Genomic DNA, 26,775 nt, shown 5'->3' on the forward strand with positions numbered 1-26,775 from the left:
TAGCGACTACAGCATCCCAAGTGGGAGTTGCCACAGTAAAATGCAATACCGTTTTGCGTTGATTACGGGTGTAATGTCACATTAATAAAAGCCTGTGGACAACATTTATCTTTTCTTTTCCAAAATATAAAGGCACAAAGAAAGTATGGATACATTACTGCAAGCGAGTCGATTTCAAACATCATAAAGCACTCTGTGCTCATCACATTTCTCAAAGAAATGTTACGAGAGGAATCCTGAAAAAATGGCAGCTCTAGGATACGCAAATGCTAGGCCTAGACTAAAATTTGGCGCTGTTCCAGACATACCTTTGAATATTTTAAATCCTGGGAAAAGTGTTAAACGTGTGAGTTACGAAAATAAGCAGAAAGTCTAGAACGTGTCCACAACATGCAAAATAAATTCACAGCTCTTTTATTTACAACAGCAGTGCTATACTAAATGTGATAGCCCGACACCAGGGGCACCTCTGATGCTAGTTCGGGCACATTTTGTATTCAAAGTTAGGTGCTTGTCAGGCTTGTCGAAACCAAAATTGTTTTCCTGAGGAAATTTTGATCACGCTGGTGAAATAAGCAAATGTATTTTCAAGATGTTGACATAAATGCTTTAGCATGGCACTATCTAATGAAATCACCACTGTCCTAGGTAAAATTGAGATCTGCTTTTCATCCAATGGAAGCTTTGCTATAAATAAAATTCTAAACTTGTCGTGTTTCGAGAAAACACATTTTCCAGTAATCTTAACAGAAGTGACAAAATTAAAATAAAGAAACTTTCAGTCTATGCATGTTACATGAAGTATGTATAAATTGTAATCTATAACGACTAGAACTGATGCAAAACTTTTCCGTGTACAGTTTAAATTACAGCAATTAAAAAAATAGGTCAAAGGTTCACATTAATTAGCTGACAATATAAATTGGGCATGAGACTATTGACCCCATCACCTTGCCCCTATGTGCGAGCGCCCAAGGGACGTGGCATTTGTCCCTGTGATACGCTTTATTATTCCCCTAGGGACAAGCCTCTTTTCCATATTCTGGTCAGCTCTGGCTAAATTGTAAAATAGCTGAAGGTTTGATTTAAGTACACAAACAATAAAGCCAGTTTGACTAATTGACAGTTAATACTTATCCTTGCATTTATGGTATGAAAACGACTGCCCTTCGGACATACTTAAAAAATAAAACCATGTTTGACAGTTTGTGTATGTAAGCACCAATAATTGATTGCCAAATAAACGGTGCCTATTTTGTTGTAAGTTACGATGCCTTGGACTTCATTTTAACAGTTCAAATCTGCAGGCACACGTTACCATACATGTGGCAACTGTTTTTCCCAAGTTTTACGCCCCACCTTATTTTCTTAGGTTTAAGTAGCAATGCATGTAACAATGTTTACTGAATAAAATATTTATTCTGAATTAGTTCGTTAGGGGCAAATATACTGCATATTATATTTTGTTTTATTCCTTCTTTTAATCTAATATTGGTAATTAAACTTTACATATAAGGTAGAATGTCGGGTGTTAACTGGCGCAATTTCACAGCATCCACAGTGATTATTCAAATAAGCTAATTGGTGACCCTTTTTTTACTATACTACTGATGTCATTGTTTAGGGGCCCCGAGTGGCCGAGTGGTCTAAAGCGCTCTCCGTTACGGATCACTGCCATCTCACCTCTGTCTGCTCCGGTTCGAGTCTCGGATTCAGCCAATGTGGGTATGTGAGAAAGCTTGCCAGTAGCTTCTCGTGGGTCGGTGGTTCTTTCTGGGGTTTTCCCGGTTTCTTCCTCAACCATTAATACTGGCCGCCATGTATAGCCTATCGTGTGCTGAAAAATGGCGTTAAACCCCACAACAACAACAACAAATGTCATTGTTTAACAACATCTGAAATGTACGTGAATAATGTTTAATCTTAGTTGAGAGGCCCCTTCAGACTGTGAGGCCCTAAGTTGTAGCTTGTTTAGCTTATGACTAAATCCGGCACTAATTGTATGACTACAATATTCACAAGTGGCAATATAGAATATGGCACTTGTGAATTGCATACGTTATATCTATGTATGTACGTTGACTTTGTTGTTCTGAGAAGTGAAAAGTGACAGACATAATGTAATAATCGGGACTTCTCTGCGCAAAATTTGGAGATATTACAAGGTCGGGATGTAGATGAGAAAATACCCCCAAAATCGGGAGTTGTCCCTCCCGGCTTGAGAGTTAACAGTATGAACTGCCCGGGCTTGTGGAATTTCAGTCAGGGCTTGAGTTTATTTTAGTCACTAGCCCAGGACCAGTGCCTAAAAAAAATTATTTGAGCACTGACCAGTACTTTTCATAAACTGTTATACCAAACAGCAGATTCAACCTTTGCAAATGAAATCAGGGCTCCTCCTGTCCGTCTCGCTCGCCTTGTTTATGTTTGCATTCGAGGACTGGCTAGTATTGTATCACGGGGCCAGGTCATCTGTCGTCTCATCAAAACTCGGAAAAACTAAGCAATTTACCGAATCGTGGTATCTTCCACGCAATATAATCACTACCCGCTTACGATATTTAATTCATAAACATTACAGTCGAATTAAAATATGTAGAGCATTACATACGTAAAAGGAAAAGTTTGATTTCTGGTCTCATTTAAGCAAATACAACCATATGTAAATACATCTTTACAGATGGACTGTATCACAATATGCCTGTTATCCTTTGAATAAGTGGGGATTTATACCATCATGGTGGTAAAACATTACTTAATGGCTGAGCATGGATCTAGTTTGAGGACAAGAAACAATCAACAGTACTTTTATATGTGCTAGTGGTAAATGTGTGTGTCAAAGAATTTTTTTTTTGACTAACAATAAATGAACTATATTTCATCAACTAGAATTTGACATTGCACAGAATTTCGACATAAAGAGTTTAACAGGAACGAAAAACCAGATATGTTTGAAATAGTCTACAAACCATTGTCATTGTAACATTATTAATTGATCTGGCATATAATATATGTCAGAGGAGTGAATTATATTTTAATGACAAAGCTTTGTTTTATGCAGTGAAAGATATTAAGATGACATATATTTCTCTTTTTGTTTCAAGACACAAAATCCTATCACATCTGTCTGACCAGGGAATGTTATTGTACTGATGAAGATTTATATGTATGTGCTGAGACAGGAAATAATATTGTTAATTCCATGTAGCATCATGAATGATATTTGCATATAATAATTTTCACTTGAACTTGTTCACTTTGTAGGCCATGCAAAAATAAATTTCGATTGCAAATAGTAAACATTAAATATGATCGCATGCAGGCAAAGTATAGTGCAGATTAGAGGTTATACTGATTTGTCTCAAAGTATATTTTTCATTATCACACTACCAGTTAAAATCATTTATGTAATTAGTAATGCTAATTACTACACCATTCTGAATAATTCTTTAAGGATGCTGTGAACATATTTGGCCTAACAAATACGTAACTAATTGTGAATGTTGATTTTTAAATGAAGTATGTTCCAGTAATGTCTTGTTTGTGTGCTTGACCTTGGTCCAATATTGAGGGCAGATTTTTGTCAGTATGGCCTTGGCTTAGGGTGTTGTGTACTTTGGTCATTTGTTTTAAAAAGATGTTTACTCATCTTTAGGTTTAAGGTATGACCTTTTTATAAATTATGATTTTTTTCCATTCATAATGACACACATCCTTCGTATTATATTGTGTCTTAGGTGAAGTGAAATTTTTATATGCAGGATGATTTAAACAAAATTGTATTCATTTATGTTTTATGATCAGTCTGTGGAATCATTTACTTTAGTCTTCAGATATAATTTGACTATTAATTTATTTAAATTATTCACTAGATTTACAAAGTGATCATTCAGCTTTTTCGACTAAAGCACTATTGTATAATTATTGTGAAGTCATTCTGGATTTTATCACGGCAATACATCAATAATATTGGTACATCATCACATTCAATATTATAATTCATTTGGAACATTTTAAACTTAGGACTTGTGACAGAACATTTGTGAAATTTTGGCACTTAGTTCACAATACTATAAGATTCTCTTAAACTTTTAGTTTTTAATTTGGAGAAATAAATTATCTGTTAATTTTACTAAACTTATTGGTCTCTCTTAAACTTTTCTCTTAAAGTTTTGCTTTGTAAAAAATAATTATTTGTTGATTTTGCTAAACTTACAGGTTTGATGTATTTCTGTTAGTTGGGTTAAGACAACGGAGTTGTAACTGTCTATCAATGAATTGTGTGATGAGCAATTTAATGTACATTTTAATACAGAAAGACAGGTTACCAGCGTGCAAAGCGTATAATAACCCAGCAGTCTGATGCCAGCTAATTACACTGCAGACTGGTCGGAAAATGAATAGCCAGTCCATCTACTGTTTGAATATCGGGTGCATTGAGAACAGATAATCTATAATGTGTAGATGTTATCAAATAGAAAATATAATAAAAGCCAAGTGCAAAATATATAAGTGATTTTTACTAATGACACCTTGCAAATCTCTAGCATATTAATCAGATCTGCTGGGCAAAATACAAAGGGAATTAATAATCCGTGTCCACCTTACATTCTCGTCTGCATGTTAAGATGCTTTGAAGTTTGAGACATTGCATCCTATCTCTACCAGACGGTAGTGCAATGCATGCGAAAGGCTTGTCTCAAAAATGAAGCAAATGATGACAGCATCCATAAATGGATGCCTGCCATGAGACCACAATAATGATGTTAACTCTTCTGCTTCATTTTGATGATAATGAAAGCGTTTATTCAGTTATAGTTATTCCTTGCTGGAGCTTATTTTAACCGAGACCAAATTTCATGGACACTTGTAATTTCATATCATACCATCATTGTTTGAGGTCTAGTTTGGATATTGTGACTGCTGAGACTTCAATTGATGGGAATCTATCTTTGTGCTTTGACTGGATTCAGAAAGGTTATCAATGACAACATTTAGATGATGTATGTATATATACATATTATATATATATATATATATATATATATATATATATATATATATATATATATATATATATATATATATATATATATATATATATATATATATCCATTTATGCAGGTGAGACAGGAAGTATGAAGAATATATTGTATAAATGACCCATGTCTAGTAAAGACGATGGCGACAATGCTTAGATTAAAACGATAACAGAAGTAGACTTATATATCTGATCAATAAAGTTTAACCAAATAACCTAAAATATATACAAGATATTAAAAGTGTAAGAAAATGTATACATGTAATTAATGTAAACAACAAAACTTAGGCAACACGGATATACTCAATACCATACCCCTAGTTAATGACAGTTCATATGTCAGTATGACCATCCATTGTAGCCAAATACAGTTTTGAATAAAGGCAACCATTTTGGACGTTAGTTTAGCATCATGTTAATATACGATCAACTTTATACAGTGAAATATGTTTTCTTGGAAATCATATGCGAATATAAAGATCCCTAAAAGAGGACTAGTGATAAGATTTTAAGATGGCCTCCATGGCACCATATGAAGTCTGTTCATGAAAATGTTATACTGGTATGACAGTCCATTCAAGAGTAGAACTGATATCAAGACTTTCAACATGGCTGCCATTGGATGTCAGTGGGGCACTCTTTTAATTTGAAACCAACTAGACATTGGATGAAAATCTTTTTGGACATTGGATGACTGTATTTGGACTTTGGATGAATATATTTGCAAATTTGTTTAGAAATCATGGCAGTAGTTTAGTATTAGCTTTTTATTGTGTATTGGAGATTTTTGTCATGACTGTAATCTGTAAATGTGAAGTTTTTGCCTAAAATACATTATAGAATTTTGACAACCTCATGTTTGTGATTATATTTACTAGAATGAGAGTTCAAGGCCTAATCGTTTTAACAATTAAACTTAGCTTGCCAAAGAAATAAAAAAAATATGTTGTTTCATAGGAAAAGTGGTATGTGTATACATATACATAGTGAGATTGGTAAACAAGCATTCTTTCCTTATAAAATCAATCTCTAAGATTCTACTGAGCTTACAGCTGTGTTGTTGAAATCAGAAATAATTTGATCAGGAATATATTTTGAAATTATTCAGTAGAATTAATTGAGTGCTTATTAACTTTTAGATTAACACATTACTTTGGAATTTCCTGAATTCAATCAATGACATTTTGGAATGCATCATTGGCATATAAGGACACTCAAGACTATTGCCATATCAGGACAATCAAGACTATTGGAATTCATTCAGAAGATTCTGTATTAATCCTTGGACGTGATGAAAGGACATTTATGATTTTTCGGGATTTAATTCGAAATACTGTATCTTTGTTAATGTTCACTTGTATTTTAGGGAAATAAATTAGCTCCTGAATTGTGATTAAATTATTGGTTTCACAATGTTTCATATATAAGACCTTGAGTCAGATCACTGAAGAAAAGCGTTGTAACTTGTACTAATGGGCAATAAATGAAAGGCCATCAAACAATCTCATTCTTTTAAATCATTTTAAACAAATCGAAACAAAAAGTATTAGCATTAAGAAAAAACAAAGGATCCCCTGATTGTGCGGAACAATACAGAAACCAACTGCTGCAGTTGACTACAGAATAACTAAGCAATGTATGACCGTATTTGAATGATATATGTAGCATGAGTATGACTAGTGCATGGCATTATCTGAAAGATATGTGTATTATAACTGGGTAATGCATGACATTATTTAAATGATATATGTAGTATGACATAGTAATGCATGACATTATCTGAATGGTATATGTAATATGATTATGAGTTGTGCATGGCATTATTTGAATGATATATGTAGCATGACTGAGTAATGCATGACATTTCTTCAATGATATATGGAGCATGACTGAGAAAGGCATGGCATTATCTGAATGATTATTGTAGCATGAATGAGTAATGTATGGCATTTGTTCAATGATATATGTAGCACGACTGAGTAATGCATGGCATTATTTGGGTGATATAATAATGTGATTAAAGCCAAAATCAATCCTCTATGTGTACTAGTACACTACTAACTTTAAGCCAAAACAAGTAATACATTTTGATTGATAAAATGAAGACTGATTCTCAGAGCCGAACATGCAATTTGACTGATGTACTGAAGACTGTAAGCAGCAACACACATGTAATTTGACTGATGCACTGAAGAATGAAAGCCACACCAAACATGTAATTTGACAGATGCACAGAAGACTGTAAGCAACACCAAACAAGTAATTTGACTGATGCACAGAAGACTGTAAGAAACACCAAACATGTAATTTGTGTGATGCACTGAAGACTAAGCAACACCAAACATGTAATTTGTCTGATGCACTGAAGACTGTAAGCAACATCAAACATGTAATTTGACTGATGCACTGAAGGCTGTAAGCAACAACAAACATGTAATTTGTCTGATGCACTGAAGACTGTAATTAACACCAAACATATAATTTGACGCAATGAACACTATAAGCAACACCAAATATGTAATTTGATGCAATGAAGATTGTAAGCAATACTGAATATGCAATTGGACTCATGCGTTGAAGACTGTAAGCAACACCAACCATGTAAGTTGGCTGATGTACTGAAGACTATAAACAACATCAAACATGTAATTTGACTGATGTACTGAATAATGTAAGCAACACCAACCATGTAATTTTACTGATGTACTGAAGACTGTAAGCAACATCAAACATGTAATTTGACTGATGTACTGAATAATGTAAGCAACACCAACCATGTAATTTTACTGATGTACTGAATAATGTAAGCAACACCAAACATGTAATTTGACTGATGTACTGAATAATGTAAGCAACACCAACCATGTAATTTTACCAATGTACTGAATAATGTAAGCAACACCAACCATGTAATTTTACTGATGTACTGAATAATGTAAGCAACACCAACCATGTAAATTGACTGATGTACTGAATAATGTCAGCAACACCAAACATGTAATTTGACTGATGTACTGAATAATGTAAGCAACACCAACCATGTAATTTTACTGATGTACTGAAGACTGTAAGCAACATCAAACATGTAATTTGACTGATGTTATGAATAATGTAAGCAACACCAACCATGTAATTTTACTGATGTACTGAATAATGTAAGCAACACCAACCATGTAATTTGACTGATGTACTGAAGACTGTAAGCAACATCAAACATGTAATTTGACTGATGTACTGAATAATGTAAGCAACACCAACCATGTAATTTTACTGATGTACTGAATAATGTAAGCAACACCAAACATGTAATTTGACTGATGTACTGAATAATGTAAGCAACACCAACCATGTAATTTTACCAATGTACTGAATAATGTAAGCAACACCAACCATGTAATTTTACTGATGTACTGAATAATGTAAGCAACACCAACCATGTAAATTGACTGATGTACTGAATAATGTCAGCAACACCAAACATGTAATTTGACTGATGTACTGAATAATGTAAGCAACACCAACCATGTAATTTTACTGATGTACTGAAGACTGTAAGCAACATCAAACATGTAATTTGACTGATGTACTGAATAATGTAAGCAACACCAACCATGTAATTTTACTGATGTACTGAATAATGTAAGCAACACCAACCATGTAATTGTACTGATGTACTGAAGACTGTAAGCAACATCAAACATGTAATTTGACTGATGTACTGAATAATGTAAGCAACACCAACCATGTAATTTGACTGATGTACTGAATAATGTAAGCAACACCAACCATGTAATGTTACTGATGAACTGAATAATGTAAGCAACACCAACCATGTAATTTGACTGATGTACTGAATAATGTAAGCAACACCAAACATGTAATTTTACTGATGTACTGAAGACTGTAAGCAACACCAAACATGTAATTTGTCTGATGCACTGAAGACTGTAAGCAACATCAAACATGTAATTTTACTGATGCACTGAAGGCTGTAAGCAACAACAAACATGTAATTTCTCTGATGCACAGAAGACTGTAATTAACACCAAACATATAATTTGACACAATGAACACTATAAGCAACACCAAATATGTAATTTGATGCAATGAAGACTGTAAGCAATACTGAATATGCAATTGGACTCATGCGTTGAAGACTGTAAGCAACACCAACCATGTAATTTGACTGATGAACTGAAGACTATAAACAACATCAAACATGTAATTTGACTGATGTACTGAATAATGTAAGCAACACCAAACATGTAATTTGACTGATGTACTGAATAATGTAAGCAACACCAACCATGTAATTTGACTGATGTACTGAATAATGTAAGCAACACCAACCATGTAATTTTACTGATGTACTGAATAATGTAAGCAACACCAACCATGTAATTTGACTGATGTACTGAATAATGTAAGCAACACCAAACATGTAATTTAACTGATGTACTGAATAATGAAAGCAACACCATGTAATTTTACTGATGTACTGAATAAGGTAAGCAACACCAACCATGTCATTTGACTGATGCACTGAATAATGTAAGCAACACCAAACATGTAATTGTACTGATGTACTGAAGACTGTAAGCAACATCAAACATGTAATTTGACTGATGTACTGAATAATGTAAGCAACACCAACCATGTAATTTGACTGATGTACTGAATAATGTAAGCAACACCAAACATGTAATTTGACTGATGTACTGAATAATGTAAGCAACACCAACCATGTAATTTGACTGATGTACTGAATAATGTAAGCAACACCAAACATGCAATTTTACTGATGTACTGAAGACTGTAAGCAACATCAAACATGTAATTTGACTGATGTACTGAATAATGTAAGCAACACCAACCATGTAATTTTACTGATGTACTGAAGACTGTAAGCAACATCAAACATGTAATTTGACTGATGTACTGAATAATGTAAGCAACACCAACCATGTAATTTTACTGATGTACTGAACAATGTAAGCAACACCAAACATGTAATTTGACTGATGTACTCAATAATAAAAGCAACACCAACCATGTAATTTTACTGATGTACTGAATAATGTAAGCAACACCAACCATGTAATTTTACTGATGTACTGAATAATGTAAGCAACACCAACCGTGTAAATTGACTGATGTACTGAATAATGTCAGCAACACCAAACATGTAATTTGACTGATGTACTGAATAATGTAAGCAACACCAACCATGTAATTTTACTGATGTACTGAAGACTGTAAGCAACATCAAACATGTAATTTGACTGATGTACTGAATAATGTAAGCAACACCAACCATGTAATTTGACTGATGTACTGAATGATGTAAGCAACACCAACCATGTAATTTGACTGATGTACTGAATAATGTAAGCAACACCAACCATGTAATTTTACTGATGAACTGAATAATGTAAGCAACATCAAACATGTAATTTGACTGATGTACTGAAGACTGTAAGCAACATCAAACATGTAATTTGACTGATGTACTGAATAATGTAAGCAACACCAACCATGTAATTTGACTGACGTACTGAATAATGTAAGCAACACCAACCATGTAATGTTACTGATGAACTGAATAATGTAAGCAACACCAACCATATAATTTGACTGATGTACTGAATAATGCAAGCAACACCAGACATGTAATTTTACTGATGTACTGAAGACTGTAAGCAACACCAAACATGTAATTTGTCTGATGCACCGAAGACTGTAAGCAACATCAAACATGTAATTTGACTGATGCACTGAAGGCTGTAAGCAACAACAAACATGTAATTTGTCTGATGTACAGAAGACTGTAATTAACACCAAACATATAATTTGACACAATGAACACTATAAGCAACACCAAATATGTAATTTGATGCAATGAAGATTGTAAGCAATACTGAATATGCAATTGGACTCATGCGTTGAAGACTGTAAGCAACACCAACCATGTAATTTGACTGATGTACTGAAGACTATAAACAACATCAAACATGTAATTTGACTGATGTACTGAATAATGTAACGAACACCAAACTTGTAGTTTGACTGATGTACTGAATAATGTAAGCAACACCAACCATGCAATTTTACTGATGTACTGAATAATGTAAGCAACACCAACCATGTAATTTTACTGATGTACTGAATAATGTAAGCAACACCAACCATGTAATTTGACTGATGTACTGAATAATGTAAGCAACACCAAACATGTAATTTGACTGACGTACTGAATAATGTAAGCAACACCATGTAATTTTACTGATGTACTGAATAATGTAAGCAACACCAACCATGTAATTTGACTGATGTACTGAATAATGTAAGCAACACCAACCATGTAATTTGACTGATGTACTGAATAATGTAAGCAACACCAAACATGCAATTTTACTGATGTACTCAAGACTGTAAGCAACATCAAACATGTAATTTGACTGATGTACTGAATAATGTAAGCAACACCAGCCATGTAATTTTACTGATGTACTGAATAATGTAAGCAACACCAACCATGTACTTTGACTGATGTACTGAATAATGTAAGCAACACCAACCATGTCATTTGACTGATGTACTGAATAATGTAAGCAACACCAACCATGTAATTTGACTGATGTACTGAAGACTGTAAGCAACATCAAACATGTAATTTGACTGATGTACTGAATAATGTAAGCAACACCAACCATGTAATTTGACTGATGTACTGAATAATGTAAGCAACACCAAACATGTAATTTTAATGATGTACTGAATAATGTAAGCAACACCAACCATGTAATTTGACTGATGTACTGAATAATGTAAGCAACACCAAACATGTAATTTTACTGATGTACTGAAGACTGTAAGCAACATCAAACATGTAATTTGACTGATGTACTGAATGATATAAGCAACACCAAACATGTAATTTTACTGATGTACTGAAGACTGTAAACAACATCAAACATGTAATTTGACTGATGTACTGAATAATGTAAGCAACACCAAACATGTAATTTGACTGATGTACTAAATAATGTAAGCAACACCAACCATGTAATTTTACTGATGTACTGAATAATGTAAGCAACACCAACCATGTAATTTTACTGATGTACTGAATAATGTAAGCAACACCAACCATGTAATTTGACTGATGTACTGAATAATGTAAGCAACACCAACCATGTAATTTGACTGATGTACTGAAGACTGTAAGCAACATCAAACATGTAATTTACTGATGTACTGAATACTGTAAGCAACATCAAACATGTAGTTTGACTGATGTACTGAAGACTGTAAGCACAACCAACCATGTAGTTTGACTGATTTACTGAATAATGTAAGCAACACCAACCATGTAATTTTACTGATGTACTGAATAATGTAAGCAACACCAACCATGTAATTTGACTGATGTACTGAATAATGTAAGCAACACCAACCATGTAATTTTACTGATGTACTGAATAATGTAAGCAACACCAACCATGTAATTTGACTGATGTACTGAATAATGTAAGCAACACCAAACATGTAATTTGTCTGATACACTGAAGACTGTAAACAATACCAAACATGTAAGCTGAATGATGCACTGAAGATTCCAAGCAACAACAAAATATATAACTTGACTGATGCGATTAGAACTGTAACCAATACCAATCCTTTAATTTGACTGATATATTGAAGGCAGCAATCACGTTAGAACCTAGCATATATTATATTGTGTCTGAGCCTCATAAACAATATTGCATTTTGACTGATACATATAAGTTTGAAAGCCAAATCCAATCTTGTTTTTTGATGTACAGGTGGAAACCTATTTGAGTTGTGTAAGTTTTAATGTAATAGTAACTAGTCAAACACACACAAAAACAACTGCCATGTAAATGAGAATGAGTCGTGTGTCGAAATATCTATGAAACGGAAAGCTTGGACTGATAAATGAATACATGTATATGTGAAAGTTGGTACAACACACACTGCAATACATGTTGATTTAGGTGTGCTTGCTACAAATGAACAGTTGTAATTAAGTTAATGTTGTTATGGAAATTAACATTAATTACACTGTAATCATTGTCAGATCATTCTTTAAAGCTAATTAAAATTATATAGATGCATTGATCTCAATGAAAGATTTAAGCCAGATGGACATTAAATCGGTAAATCTTTGCTGTGTACAATACTAAGCATGCACACTACAAACTTAAGAGCTACAAGACATTCAATCTTTGGACAAAAAGAAAGAAACTCTTTCGACACGAAGTGAAGAAAGTAATACAACTTGTATGGTATTTGAAGTTCAATTTGGTCCAAATCGTTTGTCAGGTGGGAGTCAGACAATCATGAAGGTTTTACTTTCTGAAAATGTGTGTAATTTAAACTGTAATTCTTATCTTCAAATTGTTGACATACACACATACATGTTTGTGTGAGTGTATGTGTGATTTAGATTTTTAACGTAGCTCTTACAATTTTTCAGTCATATCGCTACGATGTCTGCAGTGTGGTGGTTTACAGCGATTTCTAGCACTGGGGCATCATGCCCCAGACGTGTGACATGATGTACCACGCAATCACATTATCCGGACACCAGGTCGACCAGTCCTAACACTAACCTCTTAATGCTGAACGCCAAGCGAGACTATTAGTACCATTTCTGTAAGTCATTGGTATGACTCAGCCGGGGATCGAACCAACGACCTCCTGTATCCGAGGCGGACGCTCTAACCACTAGGCTACCAAAGCGGTTGCATAAATACATACATGCATAAATGCATACATACATACATACATACATACATACATACATACATACATACATACATACATACATACATACATACATACATACATACATACATGCATACATACATACCTACATACATACCAATTATGATCCATGTTCATACATTTTACATGCGTAATTGCATATATATCAGCCATCAATCAACTCACCCGATGCAATATAGTCAGCTTCACCTACTACACTCCTTTGCTTGAAATGGTTACCATGTTTGACATAGTGTTTAATTTCCAACTGAAGTTCTTTCAGTGGTAGATAAAAGGTATTCAGTTTGCTTCTTACACAGAAATGGCACCATAATACTACATGCTATTAGTTTCCTTTCAGTATAGTTTTAAGTGAAGAGAAAAAATGATCAGCCCTGGCATTCACTTGAGTCAGAAATTGTAACCTGTCATTTTTAGTTGGGTGAATTTACACCCTTGGTTATATCATGCAGCATGTTTTTGTTTTTTTGTTTTGAGTTGGGAGAAGACATGAATTAGGATCAATGTATACTAAGCAAGTAACATTAAGTTGCCTCAATATTAGAACCATCACTTTGTAGCAGGTTTGTATGAATATATTAGGAAGGGACAGCTGGATTGCAATCATTTTACAGGGGCAAATCTGATAAACAAGAATGTATTGTAAGCCATCAAGTTAATAACATAAGTTAGCACAGTTTAGTAGAATAAACTAATTAATTAATAATTTGACATTTATTTTCTTGGGTATCAATTTTTGTGGTTTTACAAAGCATATTGTTACTGGGACTTAAATAATTTGTGTAGGGACCGTATTTTTCTTTCCACACAGTGATCATTGTACAGTGGGTATTTTGAATCCATTGCTTGTAGCAATTGTGTAAACTGTAACACAAGTTAATGTATTGGGAAACTCTATTTTCCGATATAAGGATCACTGTACAGTGGATGTTTAAATTAAATGTTTGTATCACCTGTAAAATTTATGCAAATTGGCACCAAATTGAGGATGAAATTATATTCAAAGTTTAAGGAATTAAATAAAGTGAAAAGACAAGCCATTAAAGGTGGGAAGCATAACGTTTTAAGATTTCTACTCATTATAACAGCTGGAATGGTACATAAAGTGCAGCAGAGTACATGCATATCATACCTGAAGTAAACGTTTTTGTAGAGCTAGTACTACTGGCTGCAAATAAACAAGTCATATTCATATAATAAAGTCTGTATCAAGTATACAATGAGCTGTCTTTCTTTACACATAATTATAAATCTCTGTCAAGTATATATGAGCCGTCTTCCTTTCCACATAATTATACAGTCTGTATCAAGTAAACTATGAACTGTATTTACACATACTTAGAAATTCTGTATCAAGTACACCACCATGATCCGTCTTTCTTTACACATGATTATAACATATGTATCAAGTACACAATGAGCTGTCTTTCTTTACACATAATTATAACATGTGTATCAAGTACACAATGAGCTGTCTTTCTTTACACATAATTATAAAATCTGTATCAAGTACACAATCAGCTGTCTTTCTTTACACATATATAAAATCTGTATCAAGTACACAATGATGAGATGTCTTCCTTTACACATGATTATAAAATCTGTGTCAAGTGTACTATGAGCTGTCCTTCTTTAGGCATAATTATAAATTATTATCACAAAACAAGTGTTTGTTGATTTAATAAAACGATATCATAATTGTTACAATATGATATCTCGTATATAAACACACACATTTGTATATGTGCCCCAGCTGCCAAACAAGAGGCTGCGGGTCCAAACCTTGCAGTAGCATTCCAAATTTGTTATACTCTTTTCATACGTTTATGTTCAAACTTTCTTTTAAGCTCACTCATCACAATTTTGTTTTAAATTTTTAAAAAAATACTAACTTGACAAATGCTGTAATGAATTCGTGTAAGTAAAAGATGTAATGACTGAGAATTAAGAATGTATTTCAAACTCATTTCAATACATGAATGTAGTTGTCAGAAAAATATGGGTCACTTGTTTTCATTGTGATAAAATAAAATCTTATATTTGTGTTCATTACAATGAAATTTATGAAATTGATAAATTCTGTAGAAAGTTTATGAATCTTAATCTTAAATGAATTCGAATAGCAACTAATGACAAATGTATATGTCAAATAAATATTGTTCTGTCTATTGTTCAGCAATGTGCTTCGCTGTGATATGTGATATGAATTCAAACAATGTCACAAAGAATCAAGTGACTGAGATTCTATCTTTTATAGTATAAACACGGACAATTCTTTTTGTCTACAGGTTTACTGTTAACAACAAATTCAGATGTATGCTAGGGTGGTCATGGAGGATGAGTGGGGGACGATCCCATATGGGAACTAGACTTTGGATGAATGTGTTTGCAAAGTTTTATAGCAATCCTGATAGTCGCTTGGTAGAAGCAACACTAATAAACTTGTGTTAAAGGGCAATGGATAAAAGGCCATCACATCATCTCAGCTTCTGCATGATTTTTAAGAAGTGAAAAGAGTATTAGCAATATGAAAAAAAGAAAATGATCAATATTGTGGGGACAACAGAGAAATCAGCTGCTGTAAGTGCTTGAGTATGACTGAGCCATGCATGGTACTATTGGAATGATATACGAAACATGACTACAAGTGAGTGTTTGTTGGTGTGTGTGTGTGTGTGTGTGTGTGTGTGTGTGCGTGTGTGTGTGTGTGTTTGTGTGATTCGGATTTTTAACGTAGGTTTAATAATTTTTCAGTCATATCGCTACGATTTATACAGTGTCCTCGTTTATAGTGATGTCTAGCACTGGGGCATTATGCAGCAGACATGTGGAATAATGTCCCACCCAGTCACATTGTCCTAACACCAGGCTGACCACTCCCAACACTAACTACTTAATGATGAGCACCTAGCGAGGCAACTGTTAGTACCATTTTTATGTATTTGGTTGGACTCGGTCGGGATTCGAACATGTGACCACCTGCACACTCTAACCACTGAGCCACCGAATCAATCATGTGACTACAAGTAATACATACCATTAGTTAAGTGACACAAGCAGTACGACTATGAGTAGTTGGCATTGAATGATATATGTAGTATGACTGAGTAATGCATGCCATTATCTCGAACGATATATGTAGCATGATTGAGTAATGTATGGCATTATCTGAATGCTATATTTAGCACGACTGTAATGCAAGGCATCATCCGAATGATATACGTAGTATTACTGAGTAATGAATGACATTATCTGAATGATAGATGTAGTATGACTCAGCAATGCATGGCATTATTTGTAGTATGACTCAGCAATTCATAGCATTATCTGAATAATATGTGTAGTATGATTGCTTAATGCATGTCATTATTTGAATAATACGTGTAGTTTGACACAGCAATACATGGCATTATTTGTAGCATGACTCAGCAATGCATGGCATTATTTGTAACATGACAGCAATGCATGGCATTATTTGCAGTATGACTCAACAATGCATGGTATTATTTGTAGTATGACTCAGCAATGCATGACATTATTTAAATGATACATGTATTATGATTCAGCAATGCATGACATTAATTGTAGTACGACTCGGCAATCCATGGCATTATTTGTATTAGGACTCAGCAATGCATGGCATTATTTGATTGTTATGTAGTATGGATACTAGTGTGTGTGTCATTGGAATTTTAATGTAGCTTTAAAATATGTTCAGTCATATCGCTAAGATGTCTGCATTATGGCAGTTTAGAGTGATATCTAGTACTGGGGCATCAAGCTGCATGCGAACACCAACATCTTAGTGCTGAGTGTCTAGCGAGGTAGCTGTTATTACCATTTGTATAAGTCTTTGGTATGACTTAGCTGGTTGTTCAAACCCGTGACCTTCCGCATACAAGGTGGATACTCTAACTACTAGGTCCACCAAAGCATAAGTAATGCATGCCATTATTTAAGCGACACAAGTATTATGGCTATGAGTATTTACCATTGAATGATATATGTAGTATTACTGTGTAATCGATGGCATTAATTGAATGATATATGTAGTATGACTATGTAATGTATTGCATTATTTGAATGAGATGTGTACAAGTTTTTGAATGTAAAAATAAGAAGAAAACCACTTAAAACTATAACCTGGTTCCAGACATACATTTTGACTAATACTTTGAATATACTAATACACAAGATAGATTCATAGTGGTCAAAAATGGGTCTTGACTGATACATTGAATATGCTAAAACATAATATAGCTTCCATCTGGGCATAAAAGAGCAGAAGACTGCAGCTCAGAATACTTAATGAGATCAGCAAGGTGCAAATTCAAACAGATTGTTGAGCTCCAAGGGAATGAAAGTTTGTCAGCAATGACAGCTCCAATGCCCTTGATAGTTGCTACTGGATATAGTTTGCTCTTGAAAAGGAACAAAAGGAAAGCAGTATTGGAAGTTACAGAGGGACAGCTATTAATATATGTTCACCAATCACAGAAGATTGTCCATCTGGCATCATATAATTGTATGTCAAAACTTTCCTGGCCTGATTGATGCAACTGGTAACTGGGCCTGAAAACTTGTTCTGGTATGTAGATTGTCTGAGCCAAGCATGAAGGTGGATAATGTGGATGAGAGTCCCTGAGTTGTCCTGTGATGACTGAGCTATGACCTTTGGAGGGTGGGTAAAAGAGCCCAACCGGGATACTATGGACCAACACTAGGACAGATCCTGATGAAAGGACTGAACCTGAATATCGTGGGTTAGCCAGCTGTCAAAACACTGGAGAATTGGAGTTCCCGGTAATCACAGGTAAGATTATACTACTCTCATAAATCAGGTGAATTGAAGAATTGAAAACTTTCCTGGAGGTATTTTTAATAAGGAGGACATATTGGAATGTGCAAATAGGTATCCTGATAGTCAATGGAGATGGGCGTATTGCATTCCATGTTAAGGAACTGGTCTCCATCTTGAAATACTCCTCCAGAAGAACCAATGTTAACTATAATAGGTTGATTATGATACAAAATTTCCCACTTTTCTTGGTGACCAGGAGGATTCAGGTGTAGGACACAGAAGGTTTACCTTTATGGACCCACTTGACTGCCACAGTCTACAAACGGGTGTGCATCTTCTCCCTTAATTTCACGAGTTAAAGAACATGGGAGCCATTAGTAAAGAGGGTTGTTTCTGAAACTGAAGTGTCTAACCATTGCTCACAATAGAAAGGACTCATCCATCATCCATAATGCTTGAACAAGCCCCCAAAAGAGGTTTACGTGAGCACCTACGGGTACGTCTGATACAGCACACCAAAACATGATCCATTAAAACAGTATTTTCTGGATCTTGTGTCAGTGCAAAAAAAAGGAGTTCAAGTAATACAGCTATTGCGATAAATACTACCGTTATTATATTAAATACTACCGTTATTATATTTAGTGTGTCGAAAGTAAAAACCATTATGTACTTGTTATCATGTGTACTATATATATATTATACTGAATGATTCATGTGAGACATTTTTATGATCCAGCTAACTGATAAATGGTTTCAAGTAATTGACCAATGTTGGATAATAGGATCTGTATTTGTAGATGTTTTGTCTGAACCTGGAACATTAGATATGGAGTCACACAAGGCTCAATTATAGGTCCATTGCTATTAATATCATTTATTGATGACCTGCCACTTTTACTAAAGGACCCAATTTCATATACAGATCTCTATGCTGATGACACAACATTATCGGACATCTAAAGCACAAGGCATGAACTTGATATTTCTTTACCGCATGCCCTAAACAAATTGGTCAACTGGTGCTCTTGCATTGGCAATTTGGTAGTAAAGACTGGTAACACTAAAATATTACATATCTAAGCATCGTGAAAACGAACAAATTTTGCCAGTGTTAAACTATGTCTAACATGGAACGATACCAATTTGTAAATGGTCTATCATGATAGACTACTTTGTATTCTGGTAGATAATAGTATATCATGTACTGAACTTATAAAATATATCAGTTAAAAGTGAATTAAAGTGAATTAAAGTGTATGGATTCTCAGTAAAATATTACATTTTCTCATAGAAAGACAAAATAATTATTTTATAACAGTTACATACAAGTCGTTTTGAACCACTGTAATATCGTAGTAAGGTAATTCAAATGATAAAAATGTAGCAAGTGTAGCATGTATTGAAATAAGGGTATTTGATCTAATATCAGTCCAAATAAAAAGCATGGAATTATGGCAATTTAGATAGCAAGTTAACAATATTACTCACTAAAGTGGTTAGAATATCAGCCTTGATGACGATACAACTTTGTTCTGAAGACATCATTTGATTATACATGACTTCACAAGCCAGGTGGTGCGAGAGATGTAATATATATATATATATATATATATATATATATATATATATATATATATATATATATATATATATATATATATATATATATATATATATATATATATATATATATATATATATATATATATATATATATATATATATATATATATATATATATAATACAGACACTGGGAAAGACAATGAATGATAGGGTCTTGATGTTGAGGGAAGGATGGGTTCACACCTCTTTTAGCTAGGTGTTCACCTGAGATACAGGATACTGCGTGTTCGCACCCCGACCAACTCATACCCAAGACTAATAAAATTGGTTCTAGCAGCTGCCTTTCTTTACAACACCCCAATTCTATAGAAAGACCTATAATTAATCCATGCAGAAACGATCAAGGATTAATAATATTAACATGTTTAATAAAACAGTCCACCGATGTTCAACGTCTGACTACATCAAATAAATAAGCTGCGTAACATTAACAAGTTTGTCTAGTGTCCGCTAAAATTCAAATGCCGACTAAACCCAGTCGAACAGGCTATGTATTAGATACATTATCATTGAGATTTCACCCACCCCCCTTTCTTGTGCGCACATACATTATCAGTAGAACCCCATACATAACGCACGCATTTGGGTTAACCCCCTCCCCATGCATACGTACTAATTGGACAGACCCTAAGAAGTTAGAAATTAGGACAATGCTTTGACAATTTGAATAAGGGTGGTTCAATGATGTATACACCAATTACAAAGTGTACATCTACAATTTCTCAACACATCTATTTTGCAAAATGTGATATCCTGGGGTACTTGAAAAATGTCATGTATTGGGTAGCAGAAAAGTGCATTTTAGGACTAAGTCTATATATCAACAGGTATAGGTGGACAATTATTTCATTCCTATTTCCAACATTCTTGATTGCAATATAAGCCTGTTGTTGTTTTAATGTTGTTTTCAGATATTATTTGAGAGGAAACCTTATTGTTTGAAATTTTTGCTGGAATTACAAAGTGATTATTTGATTATAAAAATGATTCTTGTACTATTGTGAATTTATTCAAAAAAGTTATGAGCAATGCCATTGTGGTCCATTAGGACTGTTGGCAAACCAGTAAATCTGAGGATCTGAAATTCATGTAGAATGTTCAGTTCTCTAGGACTTGCTTTTAATATAATATATTTTGGATTATTTTGGACTTAATTCATAATACTATAAGTGCCTCTTACATTTGTATTGTATAACTTTGATAATGAAATTATTTGTTATGATTTACAAACCTTTATGGTTTTGCTTCCGTCTGTCACTTAGCTTACAGCCAAAAGAGTCTTAACATCGGTCTTCCCCGTGTCAAATCGCAACAAGATGTCTTGGTTGCCTCCACATTTCCAACACGGGCATCTTTTTGACTATGTCATGATTAGAAGTTGAGACTGGCAGGTTATCTGAGTGACCAAGGCTTTGGGAAGAACAGAAAACAGGACTCGTTTTTGTCCATCAGAATAAGTTTTGTCAATCAAGGAAAGGTTTTATTCCAAACTCTAATCACACACTTTATTACACTTGGGTGACCTCAGGCTCCTAGTCCCCATGCTCAATATCCAGATTCAGGCGACTGTATGGCAAACAAAGTGCATGTAAAGTTTCATATCTCCAAACTGAAACAGGATAATGTGAAACAGGCATTTGTCAAAGAACTGTCCAGCCAACCAGATCCAAATGATATAAACCCTGAGAATGTGAAGGAAAGCCTTAATCAACAGCCATATGTCCATTAGGAGAGAATAGACTGAAATGCCCATTGTGGAAATGAACATATCATTTGTTCGTCCTCCAATACTGACTGAAACTGAAAACAACTAACACTCTTTCAAAGCAGATGTAATACCAGCAGATGTAATACCAGTATAAGTCTATAGTCAAAGACTAACAAGTGACACATATGTTGACTGAACATTTCACATGAGTATGGACTACACCAGTACAAAGATGCATCTATTGTCCACTTGTATAAATGGAAAAGCAGCTCACAAACTGTGACAGCCATTAGCACAACTCCTTGCTGTCATTACCTAGTAAAATCCTTGCTAGAATTCTGCTGAATTGCCATTGATTAAGAACTCCTGCCTGAGAGTTATCGTGGCGTCAGAAAAGGACGAGGTGTTCACAGACATGGTGTTTGCAGCTAATCAACTTTAGGGGACATGACAGGAAGAGAATAGAACTCTACCTTGCACATGCCATTCATCGATGTGACAGAAGCCTCAGACAAATTCAGATATGGATGTCTTTTGACGATCCAGGAAACGTTTAGTTTCCCTTAACAATTCATTGTGATGGTTCAGCAATTTCAAGATTGGATGCTAACTAATGTCTTAGATGATAGCAACTCTTTTGAACCATTCTCACTCACCAATGCAGTCAAGCAAGGTTATGTGTTGGCCCCATCCTGTCTCAGAATTATGTTCTGTGCCATATGTTTGCTGGCGCCTTCCTGTGACAAATTGTTCTCAAAATCAGTATCAAGAAGACAGATGTGATGCACCAAACTGAACTAGGAAGGCCTTACCTAGAGCATACAATTACAGGAAATGGTAAAACCCTTCTGGCAGTGGAAACGTTCACCTATCTTTGCAGCACACGGTTGCATGCAGTCCTCATTTATGACTAAACCAATGTCATAATTGTTAAAGCAAATGTGGCCTTTGACAGACTGTGCAAATGTGTTGGGGTGCTTAGTATCAGTCTGAAAACAAAACTTAATGTCTATAAACCACTGTCTTGTCTACCCTGATATATGCTTGCAAAATCTGGATGGTGTAGAGATGCTGAATCATTTTCATATGGGCTACTGAGGAAGCTGAGAGTAAGCTGGCAGGACAGGGTCTCACACATTGAGGCTATTATATGGGCATGCATTACAACTATCGACCCTCTGCTATTGAAATGCTATTGAAATCATAGCTGAGATGAACAGGCTACATTATAGCGAGTAACATTTATGATTAGATGAAGGCAGCAAAGCAGAAGAACAACCATCATAAGAAGATCTGAAGCTGAAGAAGGGAAAGTGAGCTCTGAATAAATGCGTGCAGTCTCATCCATACTGTAGTTAAAAGTGCAAACAGTGTATATCTCAAAACTGCTGCCTGTCCTTTATTGATCAAGCAAACCTATTCCTTGAACATAAATATAACAAGCAAAGAATTCAGTAGCTGCTGCCACACATTTTAAACTCTTAACCTCTTATTTGGCAATAATTAACACATAAAGAAAGAAAAGTATAGGTGTTTATATTAAGAAAGCTTGTGGAGAGAATAAACAAATGTAATATAGCAATGCTAATACATGTATACCTGGTCTTCAAATATAGATGTGAATGTTTTATAACAGATATATATCTTTTCTGCTAAATTAACTTAATTTTAGGATGCAAATGATTGTAATATTTCAACAAGAACTGTGGATAAAGAATAAAATGTATCAGGCTTTCTGGGACCCCATGTGGCAGATTGTTGTAATGTGCTTGCCTTAACTGACATCACATCTCTGTCCACCAGGGTTCCACTCTAAGGCTCGGCCAGTGTGGGTAGTTGTGAGAAAACTGCCAGTATCTTCCTGTAGTGTACTGTTATTTATCCAGGTTCTTCCTCCACAGCTATTCTGGCCACCATGTAAAACTTAGTGTGTGTTGAAAAATGGTTTTAAACTCAAGACAACAGAAAGAACAAAGCAGCAGGCTTTCTCCAAGAGAAAGCTACGCTCATAATTTGGCAGATGGAAGAGGACTGACGTTATTGTGCAGAAACAATTTCCCTTTTTCCATTCAGAATGACCTTGACCTATGTGGTGTTGAGCGTGAAATCAATATGGTTCTTCATTATCTCAAGTGCATGCCATTCACAAAGTCCGGTAATTGTAAATATTGGATTACTAAAGTTAGTGTCCAGGAACCAAAATGATAAAACAGACAAAGAAACAACATCATTATCTAATATGTTCCACTTTAAGGTAGATATACAAAAATGTGCTTTATTAAGATGAGAGATGGGATAAACACAGGAGACTGCAGGGTCAAAAGGACTTGGGGCAGCAGTACAGTTTCAAGATAGCAAGAGTTTAGATCAGTTCTGGATGAAGAAGATAGAAGTTTTATGCATAGCTGTGTAAAGGTATGCAAATGAATAAGAAGGATATACTCGTGATACTGATGCTACTGGGAATAAACAAAATGTGAACAATAAGCCTCCAGACGTTACTGCTTTCACAAGTTGGATGTGAGGAGCTCAAAATTATTATTCTTGGTGGACAATGGGAAGATTAAAAAAAAGTTAAAAGAACAGATGAAATAGCATTTTATTGTACTCTGACAAAATGGAGCTGAAACAATCAACAATAACACATCCAAATGTGTATTTGAAAACGAACAATGACTTTGAAAGATGACATACAATGTTTGAAAGGATATCCGCAGCAAACAGGTGAATTCTTTTAGACCTGGAAATAATGCAGCACTGCTAAGAGGCCAAGTGAAAATCATAATGAAGAAGAAAAATCATCTTATGATATACTTAATGAAACTTTAAGGAAAGAACTTGCCTGGACGATGTACCAAGAATGTATTTCTCTGAACTATATTAAAAGAAACAACTGAATTCTGAAAGTGTGGACAAATATGGAAATACAATACAGCGCCTGGCCTGCTAAGCTAATGGGGGCTAGAATGAATATAACATACTGGTAATGGATCAATTCATGCAAGGAATGAGGTGTGGGCTAACAATTTTTTATAAGTGATCACAAATCGTTTGAATAGGCATTTTGAAAATATTGGTATGTATATTTAATTTAATTGTTTTTTTGGTTTCAAATTTTTTTTTATATTTCATTACATGCTAGTGTAATGTAACATCGTTTACTGGGTTTGATATTGTTCAGAACTGAGTTCAGTTCTGTTTGATGTTTTTAATTTATTTATTTGATGTATATCAACTATTAATATAAACATGATATCTAGTCAATGACCTTGTTCTAAAATCAGTGACAGTTTTGATAAACGTTCTTTTAATTTTTTTTATATCGTTATCAGATTAAGAATCATAAGTTGAGTCAAGGTCATACCTGGATAACGTGATATTTTATCATGTGCCAATTGGTAACAAATTTTTATTTTTCCATAAGAATGAACTTTTGTCCCTCATCTGGGCGTCTGTTTTGTATATGAATTAGTCATATAATTAAAGTTGTGATAAAGGATTGTCAGTTGGGCTAGAAACACTTGACAAGTCAAGTTGTATTATGTGGTGTACAGTTTGGGTTAAAATTCTATTTTTTCAATTTTTTTAATTCAAGTAATTATTTTCCCTGGAAATACAAAAGTAATCTGACAAAATTACTGGATAAAGACATTCATTGGAATTTATACTGAATTATACTGAATTCAAAACTGGAATAATATTTATGTGATTCAACAAGATACCGTTGATACATCACATCAGAACTTTGCTGACTACAACAGACACGTTATCGCCTTCAATTTAGGATTTCATCGGGACTTTTTAGTATTAGGACTTGTGTTTTTAATTATCGGATCCTTTTAGGATTGGCTTTGCAATACCTTAAGTTTTTTATTCTCATTTGTACTTCGTATTCTAGGGGAATAAATTAGTTGTTAAATTTTGCAAAGCTTGTTGTCTTCACTCTTTTCTGTTACATATTTTAAGAGCATAGACTCGTAACAATATGAGAAATGTAATGAAAGTCTGTATGGACCACATTCAATACAACCAATGAACCATATTTTGAACAATGACAAGATTCAAACCTCAAGTGAAAGAGTTGAGTTTCTGAAGAGTGAAGTCCCTTCTCTGAAAATTTAGTCTTATCTATTTCAAGGCAGAAGAGGTTTCTGTAAAAGAAGCTTTATAGTGTGTGTGTGAATTGGGCTTTTTAACATAGCGTTTAAATTTGTTGTCATATCACTTCGATGTCTGCAATGTGGCGATTTATAGTCATGTATGTCACCAGGCACAATGTTGCAGACATGCAGCATTACATTCCACCCAGTATCATTATCCTGACAAAAGGCTGACCATCTTAACACTAATCCCCTAATGCTTAGTGCCTAGCAAGGCAGCTGCTAGTACCATGTTTTTCGTATGACTTAGATGGGGTCTGATTCCGTGACCTCTCATATAAGAGGTGGATACTCGAACCACTTAGGCCACTTAAGTGGTCAGTTTTTTATGGATGGGGTTTAGTATATACAAGAAAGATGAGATCAACAGAGGGTATACCAATATGCAACTGTTGACAATGACTAGGACACATTAAGACAGGGCCTTGAAAAGTATAACCAAGTGCAACTGTTACGCTAAAACGATCCACTGTCAGAGAGGTCAACATGGGCTCATACACTCTGGAAAATTATGCAAGAAAATCATCTGAGCAAAGTAACATATTTCTTGTCACTGTGCCTAAGATCCAAGCTAATTATGAAGCATATCATGTCATAATTCAAGATGAGCTGCAGGGTCATAATGTC

General features: G+C 34.4%; 1 protein-coding gene across 3 annotated transcripts in view; it reads right to left on the reverse strand.

Annotated features, from left to right (window-relative positions):
- Window positions 1-26,775, reverse strand: part of LOC149782379 (uncharacterized) — a 225,994-nt gene that overhangs the window by 63,193 nt on the left and 136,026 nt on the right. For 2 of the 3 annotated variants that reach the window (XM_089933773.1, XM_089933772.1), the window contains exon 7: window positions 14,985-15,020. The exons of the other annotated variant lie outside the window; for it this stretch is intronic. In XM_089933773.1, the coding sequence (XP_089789899.1) occupies window positions 14,985-15,020 (36 nt within the window). The remainder of the gene's footprint in view (window positions 1-14,984; window positions 15,021-26,775) is intronic. 3 annotated transcript variants of the gene reach the window in all.

This window comes from Sinohyriopsis cumingii, chromosome 15, assembly GCF_028554795.1.
Source record: "Sinohyriopsis cumingii isolate HCF-2022 chromosome 15, ASM2855479v2, whole genome shotgun sequence".
NCBI classification, from domain to species: domain Eukaryota; kingdom Metazoa; phylum Mollusca; class Bivalvia; order Unionida; family Unionidae; genus Sinohyriopsis; species Sinohyriopsis cumingii.